General features: G+C 42.6%; 1 protein-coding gene across 1 annotated transcript in view; it reads left to right on the top strand.

Annotated features, from left to right (window-relative positions):
• Positions 1-3267, top strand: part of MSN (moesin) — a 72689-nt gene extending 69422 nt beyond the window's left edge. The window contains 2 exon segments of the mRNA NM_001046477.1: positions 222-446; positions 1037-3267. Coding sequence (NP_001039942.1) covers positions 222-446; positions 1037-1201 — 390 coding nt within the window. The 3' untranslated portion in view covers positions 1202-3267.
• The last annotated feature ends 11757 nt before the right edge of the window (positions 3268-15024 follow it).

Genomic DNA, 15024 nt, shown 5'->3' with positions numbered 1-15024 from the left:
CTCAAGGCTCTCTCAAATATTTCCCAGAATTCTCCAGTATCCCCAGGGAATTTGGTACAATTACTCCTGTTATACAGCTGAAGAAACTCAGGATCAGTCAGGCAAAGTGGCTTGAACTACCTGGTGCCTGCTTTCTTCTGGGCCATTCTAGGCACATGTAGGGATGCTACAAGTTAACCTGGTTTAGCTGCCAGCCCTTCTCTTCCTCTGTTACTGAACAGGCTCAGATGGTACAAGAAGACTTGGAGAAGACCCGTGCAGAGCTGAAGACTGCCATGAGCACGCCTCATGTGGCAGAGCCTGCTGAAAATGAGCAGGATGAGCAGGATGAGAATGGGGCAGAGGCCAGCGCTGAACTGCGAGCTGATGCCATGGCCAAGGATCGCAGTGAGGAGGAACGTACCACTGAGGCGGAAAAGAATGAGCGTGTGCAGAAGCACCTGAAGGTATCCAGGCAGACCCAAAGAGTCATGGAGACCATGTGTATTGACTTAGTAGCTATGGCCTTCCCTAGATCATTGGGGTAGGGGAGAAGAAGAACCTGTCTCAGTGCTGTGTGGGAGCTTGAGCATTTCTCAATGAGGGCTCTAATGGAGGGATCTCTCACTTATAAATCAGACTCTGAACTACCTGTTCCCCCTCCTTTTTTTTTCACTCTGTCCTCCATCCATATTCCATTTACCTCTTATATTCAGAAAATATTTAGTTGACACAATTCCTACCTGAATCTTTGATGTATTGCTCCACTCACAGAGAATACCTGTCATCAATTGATCCACTCAGTTGGTATCTTTTGTTTTATTCTTGCCCCCCTGAAATTCTAACAGGGCTGGAAATGGCTCTCAAAAAATATGTGTGTGTGTGTGTGTGTGTGTGTGTGTGTATAAAGGGTGGGGACAGTGGGAGTGGAGTGGGAGGGGAGAGAGAAAGGTGAGGGAGAAGGTGGGACAGGATAAATCAGGAAATACATTTGGTTAAGAAGGGGAGGTAAAATTAGAGGAAGCCATTAACCCTTTATCCCCTTGCACCTTCACAGGCCCTCACTTCAGAGCTGGCCAATGCCCGTGATGAGTCCAAGAAGACTGCTAATGACATGATTCATGCTGAGAACATGCGACTGGGTCGAGACAAATACAAGACCCTGCGCCAGATCCGGCAGGGCAATACTAAGCAGCGCATTGATGAGTTTGAGTCTATGTAAAGGGCACCTAGCCCCTAGGGACCCCTCCTCCCTTCTTCCTTGCTCTCACACTCTTATACTCTTGCCTAACTCACACTGTGCTGGAGCCATTAACTAGAGCAGTCCTGGAGTCACGCCAAGCATTCAGTGCAGCCATGGGACCAAACCTAGCCCCTCAATCCTTATTCACTTCCCTAGGCAGAGAGATGGCCACTGTGGTGCCAATGAGATCCTCTTTTTCCTCTGTCCTGGGTGATCTGGCTTGCTAGAAGAGAACACTTTCTCAGCTCAGAGGCACTTCCCACTTGGTTTGGGAAATACCCTCATATTTAATGCTGTTCTGCAGGAGTCAAGTGTGGAGTAGGTTGAAAACTGGCCCTCACCCCTGCCCTACCACAGCCTTCATGTTCATGGTCTTGTGATTTGCAGAATTGAAGCATCACAGGTTTAGAAAAGAAGGCAGGGCCCTGGCTACATGCTCTAGAATGTCAACTGCCCTAGGATTAGGCCTCCCAATGTCCATTCTTTCTAGAGTTACTTATGCTTTGTAATCATTGGAGGCAAAAAGATGTTCAGTCATTCTTCTCTCTACCTCCCAGATTGGGCTTGTTACAAATTCAGTCCCAATAAGCCTTGTGCCTGAGTTCAGACACTGATTTTTCTCTTCAGGGTAGTATGGGGGAGAATATGCCTTCAAGAGGCTTCCCCAACCTCCTGGAAGGCAGTTAGCCCTTCTGTTCAGACCTGATTGGGTAGAGAATACGCCTCTATGTTTTATGGGAGCCTAGGCTTATTTCAGGTGAGCTCTATGGGCAGAGATATCCCTTATTATTCTGTGTTCCTATTCCGATCTTGGGACCTGCCCTTCCCCACTCTAATCCACAAATCTCCTCAGGTAGAACAATAGGGATGATTACTCTCAAACCCAGCCAGCCACATCTAGAACTCTTGCCAAGGGGATGAAATATTCACATGTGGCTTCAGTATTTTCACCTCCAGGGGGTCCCAAACCACTTCTCCCTTCAGGGCTAGTTGGGCCACAACTTCTGCTTCAGGGTCATTAAGGCCTTGGTTTTGTGAGTCCTGGATCTTGATGTCAGTTGGCTCAATTGGTGAATGTGTGGAAGAAGCCAAGTGTGGTGTGAGAAGCTCGTGACTCAGATCCTACAGGTTACTTGAGCCCTACCAGGTGCCTAACAGCCCCTTCCTATCACCCCTCTCTGAGGTGATGACTGGGTCCTGCCTCTGTTTAATAAACCTTTAACCCAGATCTTCCCACCAGCTGTGCTATCCCTTGGAGCTATAAACCAGAGAGCTGTTAGGGGTTCTGGTCTGGTCCCTTTCACGCCGCCACCTCTTTCTCTCAACCCTGGAGCAGCATCCTCTTCCTCTCTGTCTCACGTGTGCTCTTTTTCTTTCTACCAGTGTTATATATTTTAGCAGCATCTAACTCAACATTGATTTCTGCATTTCTTGCTAATGCACCTTTAGAAGATACTAGTCTTGGGACAGGATCATTTTGGCCTCATTCCTTTACCACCCCTACACCTAAGAAGCATATTTTGCCAGAAAAATTAATGTAAGAAGCTTTCAGTATTAGTGATATCATCTGTCACTGTAGGTCATACAATCCTTTTTTAAAGTACTTGGTATTTGGTTTTATTGTTCCCTTTTTTTTCCTGCCTTCTTCTCAAAGTTCATTCCCCAAAGGGGCCCTACTGTACTTCCATGCAGTGCCCCTAGCCCAGAGCCCATGGCTTTGATCCCTCCATCCCCTTGTCTTCTGCTTGACCTTGGGAAATCTTATGTGCATCGCTGTGTATTATATTGACACTTTCTTGGTGATGTGCCCTATATTTGCTAAATTCAAACCTGGAATTATGGGGCAATCCAGCTGCCTTAAAGATAGTATACCACCCCACCACCACCCCCCTCCCCGCCAGGGGAAGCTGGGGAGAAAGATTAGATTTTATATTCAGGGTTTTTTTGTGCATCTTTTGGGTTTTTTTTTTTTTAATTTGTTTTTGGAGGGGTTTATGCTTAACCCATGTTCTATTTCAGTGCCAATAAAATTTAGGAAGACTTCATTATGACTTAATCTTTCTTTATGGCATCAGTGGATGACTGTAAAATACTTTAATGTAATTTCCACTCTGTGAACCACTTTTTTATCCCTGGTCTCTTTTCATTCTCACTTCAGTCCTATTGGGAATGTATATGACTATCCATCCTCGTTTTATAGAGGAAGGAATGAACTTGAAAAAATAGAAGAGTAGAATAACTGCCCAAGGACACAGGACTGTATGAATTAGTAGCCTGTGCCCTTTCCATAGTCCTAGGCCAATTTTTCCAAGGTAGATGGGCCCTGCATTGACCATGTGATGCTCCTGGGTTTGTTTGGCTCTGGGTCTGCTTGTAAGGAGTGGTTTATATCTCTGGACTCCTACTGGGATGGTCAGGCCCTTTCCTGCCTCCTTGTCAGGAATACCTCCAAGCTTGCCCACCTCCTACTACCCTCACTTCTTGTAGTGTCAGTGAAGGTCAGAGAAATTACCTTGAGTTGAACCCTATTGCAGAAGATAGTGGGAGTATGAAGTGAGAATGGAGAATATATGTATGTACAAAAACTGTTGGGCAGTACTTTATGGTTTATAAAACATGTCATTTTGTAGCCGTGTTATGGTTGTCCTAGTTTTACAGATGAGGAAACAGACTCAGATAAGCCTTCTAGGTTGTCTTGGACCTGGCGTACTCTCACTTACCAGCTCCCTTCTTGGTGAGCCATCGTGTGCAAGGAAAAGCAAGTTATGTATTCTGTGAGCTTTAAATCCTTACAACAACCCTTTGAGGCAGTGTCTCTCAAACTTGTCTACATATTAGAATCTTAAAGATTTAAAAGCCTAGACCACTTCCTCAGATCAAATTATAATCTCTAGTAGTGGGAAATGCTCTGAGAATATACTGTTTTATCCTATTTTACAGATAAAGAAATGGAGGACCAATAAGATGAGTTAATTTCTCCAAGGTTGCAGATAGAAGTAATAGAGCCAGGATATGAACAATCTAGGCAATTGTTCATTAGGCAATCTAGTTCATGAGCCTCTGCTCTTAATCACTACACTATATTTCTTCCCTGCTATTTCCACCAAGGGCCTGAGGAAGGATAGACATGCACTGGAAAAAGGAAATACATTTGATTCTTTGTATCTTTGGAATCTACATCCTCTGATTCAATCAACTGTGGATCAAAAATATTTGAAACAATTCTGGAAAGTTCCAAAAAGCTAACCTTGAATTTGCTGCATCTTGGCAACTATTTACATAGCATTTACATTGTTTTAAGCATTATAAATAATCTAGAGATGATTTAAACTATACAGGAGGATGTGCATAGATTATATGCAAATACTGCACCATTTTATAAAAGGGACTTGAGCATGCACTGCTTTTGATATCTGCAAGGCACCTGTAACCAATCCCCTATGGATACTGAGGGATGACTGTACTTGCACACCTTCAGTTCTAAGGCATCAAATAGAAAAGACAGAGGAACCAGAGATCAAATTGCCAACATCCACTGGATCATTGAAAAAGCAAGAGTTCCAGAAAAACATCTATTTCTGCTTTATTGACTATGCCAAAGCCTTTCACTGTGTGGATCACAATAAATTGTGGAAAATTCTGAAAGAGATGGGAATACCATACCACCTGACCTGCCTCTTGAGAAACCTATATCCAGGTCAGGAAGCAACAGTTAGAACTGGCCATCGAACAACAGACTGGTTCCAAATAGGAAAAGGAGTACGTCAAGGCTGTACATTGTCACCCTGCTTATTTAACTTACATGCAGAGTACATCATGAGAAACGCTGGGCTGGAAGAAGCACAAGCTGGAATCAAGATTGCCGGAAGAAATATCAATAACCTCAGATATGCAGATGACACCACCCTTATGGCAGAAAGTGAAGAGGAACAAAAAAGCCTCTTGATGAAAGTGAAAGAGGAGAGTGAAAAAGTTGTCTTAAAGCTCAACATTTAGAAAACGAAGATCATGGCATCTGGTCCCATCACTTCATGGGAAATAGATGGGGAAACAGTGTCAGACTTTATTTTTTTGGGCTCCAAAATCACTGCAGATGGTGACTGCAGCCATGAAATTAAAAGATGCTTACTCCTTGGAAGGAAAGTTATGACCCACCTAGATAGCATATTCAAAAGCAGAGACATTACTTTGCCAACAAAGGTCCATCTAGTCAAGGCTATGGTTTTTCCAGTGGTCATGTATGGATGTGAGAGTTGGACTGTGAAGAAAGCTGAGTGCCAAAGAATTGATGCTTTTGAACTGTGGTGTTGGAGAAGACTCTTGAGAGTCCCTTGGACTGCAAGGATCCAACCAGTCCATCCTAAAGGAGATCAGTCCTTGGTGTTCATTGGAAGGACTGATGCTGAAGCTGAAACTCCAGTACTTTGGCCACCTCATGCAAAGAGTTGACTCATTCGAAAAGACTCTGATGCTGGGAGAGATTTGGGGTGGGAGGAGAAGGAGACAACATAGGATGAGATGGCTGGATGGCATCACCGACTTGATGGACATGAGTTTGGGTAAACTCCGGGAATTTGTGATAGACAGGGAGGCCTGGCGTGCTGCGATTCATGGGGTTGCAGAGAGTCAAACACGACTGATCTGAACTGAACTGAGGTTCCCTCCAGCTTCAACCAGAGGGTGCCTGTTTCTGTGTGTATGTTGGGCTATATATGTGCAAATATGGGAGACAAGTGGTCTTATGTTTCCAGGAAGATGCATGTGGCAGGCAAGATAATGGCCCCCCGCAAAGATGAATATATTACCTTATGTGGCAAAAAGGGACTTGGCGATGGTGGTGTGATTAAGTTAAGGAGTTTAAGTTTGGGAGATGATTCTAGATTATCCAGGTGGGCCCAATGTAATTACAAGGGTCTTTAAAAGATCAAAGAGGGTCAGAGAAACAATTGAAGATGCAGTGTTGATGGCTTTGCAGATGAAGAGGACACAAGCCAAGGAATACAGGTGGCCTCTAAAAACTGGGAAAGGCAAGGAAGCAGATTCTCCCCCCAGAACCTCCAGAAGGAACACAGTCCTGCTAACTCTTAAGCTCAATGAAACCCAATTAAAACAAACAGTAAAAAATGGAAATCATCCATACATGAATATGATACCAAAACCAGGAACCATGTGAGGAGGAGAGTACAAACGCAGGAAATGGGAACTGAATTTGAAATGAAGAGACCAGCAACTTAAAGCAACTATATATATAGATAGATAGATAGATAATGAAGTCACTCAGTCGTGTCCAACTCTTTGCAACCCCATGGATAGTAGCCAACCAGGCTCCTCTGTCCATGGGATTTTCCAGGGAAGAATACTGGAGTGGGTTGCAATTTCCTTCTCCAGGGGATCTTCCCGACCCAGGGATCGAACCCAGGTCTCCTGCATTGTAGGCAGATGCTTTACTGTCTGAGCCACCAGGGATATATATATATGTGTGTGTGTGTGTGTGTGTGTGTGTGTGTGAAAGTGAAGTCGCTCAGTCATGCCCAACTCTGCGACCCCATGGATAGTAGCCTGCACCAAGCTCCTCTGTTCATGGGATTTTCAAGGCAAGAGTACTGGAGTGGATTGCCATTTCCTTCTCCAGGGAATCTTCCCAATCCAGGGATTGAACCCAGGTCTCTCACATTGTGGACAGACACTTTACCGTCTGAGCCACCAGGGAAGCATATATATATATATATATAACTGCTATATCAAAACTTCATAGGAAATGGAACCCCCCCCCCAAAGACTACAATAGATATACACACATGAAAGAAAAAGTAACACAAATACAACACCAAAGATGAGCCAAAAGAGAACAAAACAGGAAGAGAAGAAAAAATGACCTACAAAAACAAACCCTAAACATTTACTGAAATGAAAATAGATGTTGATTTGAAGTGAACTTAAATATTGATATTTATGCTAAATTTAAATGAATTTCATGCTTCAAAAAAGATTCAGACTGACAGAATATATATAAAAAACAAGACCTGTATAAGACACCCACTTCAGATCTAGGAACACATACACTCTGAAAGTAAGAGAATGCAAAAAGATATCCCATGCAAATAGAAATCAAAAGAAAGCTGGAGTAGCAATATTCATATCAGACAAAATAGACTTTAAGATAAAGACTGTTGTTACAAGAGACAAGGAAAGTACGTACGTAGTGATCAAGATATCAATGAAAGAAGAGGGCATAAGAATTATAAATAAATATGTATCCAACACAAGAGCTCCTCAATATATAAGGCAAATCCTAGCAGCCATAATAGGGGAAATTGGCAGTAATACAACAATAATGGGACATTTTAACACTCCACGGACACCAATGAACAAATCATCCAGAAAGAAAATTAATAAGAAAAGACAACCTTGTATGACACATTAGACCAGAGAGACAATTGATATTTATAGGACATTCCATCTGAAAGCAGCAGAATATACTTTCTTCATGAAAGTGCATGTGGAACATTCTCCAGGATAGGTCTCATCTTGGGTAACATATCATGCCTTGGTAAGTTAATTAATTAATTTACTTTTGGCTGTGCTAGGGCTTCTTTGCTGTGCATGGGTTTGTTCTAGTTGTGGCAAGCAGCAGGTCCTCTAGTTTCAGTGTGTGGGCTTCTCGTTGCAGTGGCTTCTCTTGTTGCAGAGCACAAGTTCTAGGCAAGCAGGCTTAGTAGTTTTGGTGGTGCATGGGTTTAGTTGCTCCATGGCATGTGGGATCTTCATGGACCAGGGAACAAACCTGTATCCCCTGCATTGGCAGGTGGATTCTTAACCACTGGACCAACAGGGAAGTTGAAGCACTGGTAAATGTAAGGAAATTGGAATCATATCAAGCATCTTTTCTGACTAGTGTCCTCAGGGATTAGTAATCAATTACAGGGGAAAAAAAGAGGTAAAAAACAAAAGTTCAAGGAGGCCAAACAATAGGTTATTGAACAACCAATGGATCACTGAAGAAATCAAAGAGGAAATTTAAAAATACCTAGAGACATATGACAACCAAAACATTATGATCCAAAACATATGGGAAACAGCAAAAGCAATTCTAAGAAGTTTATAGAAATACAATCTTACCTCAGGAAACAATAAAAATTTCAAATAAAAAAAGCTAACTTTATACCTAAAGCAACTGGATATAGAGAAACAAACAAACCCAAAGTTAGAAGAAAAGAAAACACACATATCAGAGCAGAAACAAAGAAAGCAGAGACAAAGAAAACAAAAGCTAAGATACATGAAACTAAAAGCTGACTCTTTGAGAAGTTAAACAAAATTGATAAACCTTTAGCCAGACTCATCAAGAAAAAAAGGGAGAAAACTCAAATGAGTAAAATTAAAATGAAAAAGTTACAGCTGACACCACAGAAACCAAAGGATCACAAGAGACTACTACAAGGCCAAACAACCTAGAAGAAATGGAGAAATTCTTAGAAAGGTACAAACTTCCAAGACTGAACCAGAAAAAAATTGAATATATAAAACAGACCGTTTACAAGCACTGAAATTGAAAGTGTGAGAAAAAAACTTCCAACCAGCAAAAGTCCAGGAGCAGATGGCTTCACAAGTGAATTCTATCAATCACTTAGAGAAGGATTAACTCCAACCCTTCTGAAACTCTTCCAAATAATTGCAGAAAAAGGAACACCCCCCAAGCTCATTCTATGAGGCTACCTCACCCGGATATGAAAACCAGACCCAGATATTAAAAAAATTACAGGCTAATATCACTGATGAATGGGTGCGACCATCCTCAGCAAAATACTGGTAATCCTAGTCCAATAAGATATTAAAGGGTCACACTCCATGATCAAGTGAGAATCATCCCAGGGATGCAAGGATTCTTCAATATACTCAAATCAATGTGATGCACTACCTTATCAAATTTAAAAACCATGTGATTTTCTCAATAGGCGTAGAAAAAGACTTTTGAGAAAATTCAACATCGATTTATGATAAAACTCTCCAGAAAGTAGGCACATAGAAGGAATCTTCCTCAACATTATAAAGGCTATATATGACAAATCTATGGTCTTCCCAGGTGGTGCAGTGGTAAAGAATCTGCCTGTCACTGCAGGAGATGCAAGATACTCGGGTTTGATCCCTGGGTTGGGAAGATCCACTGGAGAAGGAAATTACCCACTCCAGTATTCTTGCCTGGAAAATTCCATGGACAGAGGAGCCTGGCATGCTACAGTTCATAGCGTTGCAAAGATTTAGATTCAAGTGAGGATATACATACACAGGATAAACCCACAGGTGACATTATTCTCTATGATAAAAAAACCGAAAGCATTTCCTGTAAGATCAGGAATAAGATAAGCATGTCCACTCTTGCCACTTTTGTTCAACATAGTTTTTGAAGTTCTAGCCATGGGAATCAGAGAAGAAATAAAAGGAATCCAAACTGAAAAAGAAGCGAAATTGTTGCTGTTGGCAGATGACATGATACTATATTTAGAAAATCCAGACATGCCACCTGAAAACTACTAGAGCTCATTAATGACCTTAGTAAAGCAATAGCACACAAAATTAAAAGACAGAAATTTCTTGCATTCCTATACACTAGCGATGACAGATCAGAAAGACAAATTAAGGAAACAATCCTATTATCATCACATCAAAAAAGAATAAAATACCAAGGAATAAACCTACCTATGTGCCGGGGACCAGCCCCAGCTGATCCAGGGTATTCGAAGGAGAGACGGCCTAGGCGACTATTTATATGCTAATTAGAGATATAGAGAACAATAGAATGAGGATAGCTCAGTAGGAAAATTCAGTGGAGAAAAGAAGCTGAGTAGCTTGGTTTACGCGGGAGACCAATAAAACTTCAAGACAAGAAGTTTGCACCACTTACGTAGGCCGCAGGCGCCCTCTCGAATAGCGGAAGGTGTCTCACCCTAGACTCTTTCTCGAGTGGGTCTTAGAAGCCCAGGCATGATTAGTAAGCGTGGTGGGTTCCGCGCTCCAGATGGAGACTCAGCTGGAAGTTAAAGGGAAGAATGACATGGGGAGACCAAGCGCTGGTAAACAAGGCCCGTAGCTTTATTTTTAACAGGGGCTTTTATACCCTAAGTTACACATAGAGGATAATAGGGGATGCAAAGTCAGCAGTCTTTGGTTCTTATCAAAAACCAAGGTTTCTTTCCTGCAAATGTATCGTATACAAATGGTTTAGGTGATTTACATCATCTTCTGGCCAGAAGGCCTACTAACATTTTATGACTCTTGACAAGGACTTATCAACAAAGACTTATTTTCTCTAAGAGTAATTATTTCAAGGTTTGGCACCATCTTCCAAAGATAAAATTGCATTCCTATAGGGCGGATGTGTAATGGGTTTACAACAAAGAAAGAATTTATTACCTTAAGGGTCTAAAGTTACTAACACCAAGGCCACTACTTATTTTTTCTACATGCCCACTATTAATTAATACATATTCAAAGATACAATTCAGGGGATGTGAAAACTTGGCAACAAGCATTGACTCATCAATGAAATCCTTTACTAGTTTATTCTGACAGTTTTTAACTCTCTGAGAGGCTCTAAGCTATTTGAATATCTTAAGCTTCCCGTGCCTCTGGAGGCTAGGAGACTGTAAACAATCGTATGCATAGCTGCAGGAGTCCGGGTAAACTTGTCAGGCGAGTTAGAGAGCCATCTGAGGGGTTTGGATTTAAACACTCCTAATTGCCCAGGAACTTTATTAATTGGAGCTGTAAGTTAACTCTTTGACAGAAAGAGAGAGAGATGGTGGTAGGGGACAGCCCCTAGTAAAGTCAGAGGTGAGAGCACAAAGCAATAAAGTAGGCAGACTGGTTTTTTGGGGGAAAATGCTCGAGAATATCCGGGGGGACTCCTGAGGCTCGATCCCGCCTTTGCGTATGCCGAGCCTCCTTCCTCATGACCTTTGTCACGAGTGGAATGCCTCACCGGCTCCCCGCACCTATGGAGATCAAAGTCCTGTACTCCAAAAACTATAAGATATTGATGAAAGAAACAAAAGATGACACAAACAGATGGAGAGATATAACATGTTCTTTAATGGGAAGAATCAATATTAACAAAATGATTATACTATCCAAAGCAGTCTACAGATTAAATGCAATCCCTATCAAATTAAGAATGGCATTTCCCCCAGAATTAGAAGAAAAAGTTTACAGCTTGTCTGCCCTCTGGTGGATGAGGATAAAAGGTTGTGTAAGCTTCCTGATGGGAGGATTGGCTGTGGGGAAAACTGAGTCTTGCTCTGGTGGGCAGGGCCATGCTCAGTTCAGTCGCTCAGTTGTGTCCAACTTTTTGTGGCCCCATGGACTGCGGCACACCAGGCTTCCCTGTCCATCACCAACTCCTGGAGCTTGCTCAAACTCATGTCCATCAAGTTAGAGACACCATCCAACCATCTCACCCTGTCACCCCCTTATCCTCTTGCCTTCAATCTTTCCCAGCATCAGGGTCTTTTCCAATGAGTCAGTTCTTCACATCAGGTGGCCAAAGTAGGGGAGCTTCAGCTTCAGCATGAGTCCTTCAGTGAATATTCAGGAAAGGTTTCCTTGACCAGTGACTGGTTTGATTTCCTTGCTGTCCAAGGGACTCTCAGCCATACTCAGAAAATCTTTAATCCAATTTTCTGCTGATGGGTGGGGCTGTGCTCCCTCCCTGCTAGTTGTTTCACCTGAGGGAACCTAGTCGTGAAGCATAATGTATGTTCTTAGTCACACTTTGAAACCTCATAGACTGTAGCCAAATTTCCCTGTTACTCCAGGTGTTTCTTGACTTCCTACTTTTGCATTCCAGTCCCCAATAATGAAAAGGACATCTTTTTTGGGTGTTAGTTCTAAAAGGTCTTGTAGGTCTTCATATAACCATTCAAATTCAGCTTCTTCAGCATTACTGGTTGGGGCATAGGCTTGGATTACTGTGATATTGAATGGTTTGCCTTGGAAATGAACAGAGATCATTCTGTCATTTTTGAGATTGCATCCAAGTACTGTGTTTGGGACTCTTTTGTTGACCATGATGGCTACTCCATTTCTTTTAAAGGGTTCCTGCTCACAGTAGTGGATGTAATGGTCATCTGAGTTAAATTCACCCATTCCAGTCCATTTTAGTTCACTGATTCCTAGAATGTCGACCTTCACTCTTGCCATCTCCTGTTTGACCACTTCCAATTTAGCTTCATTCATGGACCTAACATTCCAAGTTCCTGACCTCCCTCTTGAGAAATTTGTATGCAGGTCAGGAAGCAACAGTTAGAACTGGACATGGAACAACAGACTGGTTCCAAATAGGAAAAGGAGTACATCAAGGCTGTATATTGTCACCCTGCTTATTTAATTTATATGCAGAGTACATCATGAGAAACGCTGGGCTAGAAGAAGCACAAGCTGGAGTGAAGATTGCCAGGAAAAATATCAATAACCTCAGATATGCAGATGACACCACATTTATGGCAGAACGTGAAGAGGAACTAAAAAGCCTCTTGATAAAGGTGAAAGATGAGAGTGAAAAACTTGGCTTACTCAACATTCAGAAAACGGAGATCATGGCATCCTGTCCCATCACTTCATGGGAAATAGATGGGGAAACAGTGGAAACAGTGTCAGACTTTATTTTTTGGGGGCTCCAAAATCACTGCAGATTGTGACTGCAGCCATGAAATTAAAAGACACTTACTCCTTGGAAGGAAAGTTATGACCAACCTAGATAGTATATTGAAAAGCAGAGACATTACTTTGCCAACAAAGGTCCGTCTAGTCAAGGCTATGGTTTTTCCAGTGGTCATGTATGGATGTGAGAGTTGGACTGTGAAGAAAGCTGAGCGCTGAAGAATTGATGCTTTTGAAGTGTGGTGTTGGGGAAGACTCTTGAGAGTCCCTTGGACTGCAAGGAGATCCAATCAGTCCATTCTGAAGGAGATCAGCCCTGGGATTTCTTTGGAAGGAATGATGCTAAAGCTGAAACTCCAGTACTTTGGCCACCTCATGCAAAGAGTTGACTCATTGGAAAAGACTGTGATGCTGGGAGGGATTGGGGGCAGGAGGAGAAGGGACGACAGAGGATGAGATGGCTGGATGGCATCACTGACTCGACGGACGTGAGCCTGAGTGAACTCCGGGAGTTGGTGATGGACAGGGAGGCCTGGTGTGCTGTGATTCATGGGGACGCAAAGAGTCGGACACGACTGAGTGACTGACCTGAACTGAACTGGTGCAATATTGCTCTTTACAGCATCGGACCTTGCTTCTCTCATTAGTCACATCCACAGCTGGGTATTGTTTTTGCTTTGGCTCCATCCCTTCATTCTTTCTGGAGTTATTTCTCCACTGATCTCCAGTAGCATATTGGGCACCTACCGACCTAGGGAGTTCCTCTTTCAGTATCCTATCATTTTGCCTTTTCATACTATTCATGGGGTTCTCAAGGCAAGAATACTGAAGTGGTTTGCCATTCACTTTTCCAATGGACCACATTCTGTCAGACCTCTCCACCATGACCCGCCCGTCTAGAGTGGCCCCACAGGGCATGGTTTAGTTTCATTGAGTTACACAATGCTGTGGTCTGTGTGATTAGATTGAATAGTTTTCTGTGATTATGGTTTCAGTGCGTCTGCCCTCTGATGCTCTGTCACAACACCTACCATCTTACTTGGGTTTCTCTTACCTTGGACGTGGGGTATCTCTGCACAGCTGCTCCAGCAAAACGCAGCTGCTGCTCCTTACTTTGGACGAGGGGTATCTCTTCACCACCGCCCCTCCTGACCTTGAACATTGGAGTAGCTCCTCTTGGCCATACTGCGCCTGTGCAGCCACCGCTCCTTGGACATGTGGTAACAGGCAAATTTGGCCTGGGAATACAGAAAGAAGCAGGGCAAAGGCTAATAGAGTTTTGCCAAGAGAATGCACTGGTCATAGCAAAAACCCTCTTCCAACAACACAAGAGAAGACTCTACACATGGACATCACCAGATGCTCAACACCAAAATCAGATTGATTATATTCTTTGCAGCCAAAGATGGAGAAGCTCTATACAGTCAGCAAAAACAAGACCGGGAGCTGACTGTGGCTCAGATCATGAACTCCTTATTGCCAAACTCAGACGTAAATTGAAGAAAGTAGGGAAAACCACTAGACAATTCAGGTATGACCTAAAGCAAATCCCCTATGATTATACAGTGGAAGTGAGAAATAGATTTAAGGGCCTAGACTTGATAGATAGAGTGCCTGATGAACTATGGGTGGAGGTTTGTGACATTGTACAGGAGACAGGAATGAAGACCATCCCCATGGAAAAGAAATGCAAAAAAGCAAAATGGCTGTCTGAGGAGGCCTTACAAATAGCTGTGAAAAGAAGAGAAGCGAAAAGCAAAGGAGAAAAGGAAAGATATAAGCATCTGAATGCAGAGTCCCAAAGAATAGCAAGAAGAGATAAGAAAGCCTTCCTCAGTGATCAATGCAAAGCAATAGCGGAAAACACCAGAATGGGAAAGACTAAGATCTCTTCAAGAAAATTAGAGATACCAAGGGAAGATATCATGCAAAGATGGGCTCAGTAAAGGACAGAAATTGTATGGACCCAGCAAAAGCAGAATATATTAAGAAGAGATGGCAAGAATACACAGAAGAACTATAAAAAAGATCTTCACGACCAAGATAGTTTCAGCGGTGTGATCACTGACCTAGAGCCAGATATCCTGGAATGTGAAGTCAAGTGGGCCTTAGAAAGCATCACTATGAACAAAGCTAGTGGACGTGAT

Source organism: Bos taurus, chromosome X (genome assembly GCF_002263795.3).
Source record: "Bos taurus isolate L1 Dominette 01449 registration number 42190680 breed Hereford chromosome X, ARS-UCD2.0, whole genome shotgun sequence".
NCBI classification, from domain to species: Eukaryota; Metazoa; Chordata; class Mammalia; order Artiodactyla; family Bovidae; genus Bos; species Bos taurus.
Note: the sequence above shows the minus strand (reverse complement) of the source record. Positions and strands in the feature narration are given on the sequence as shown.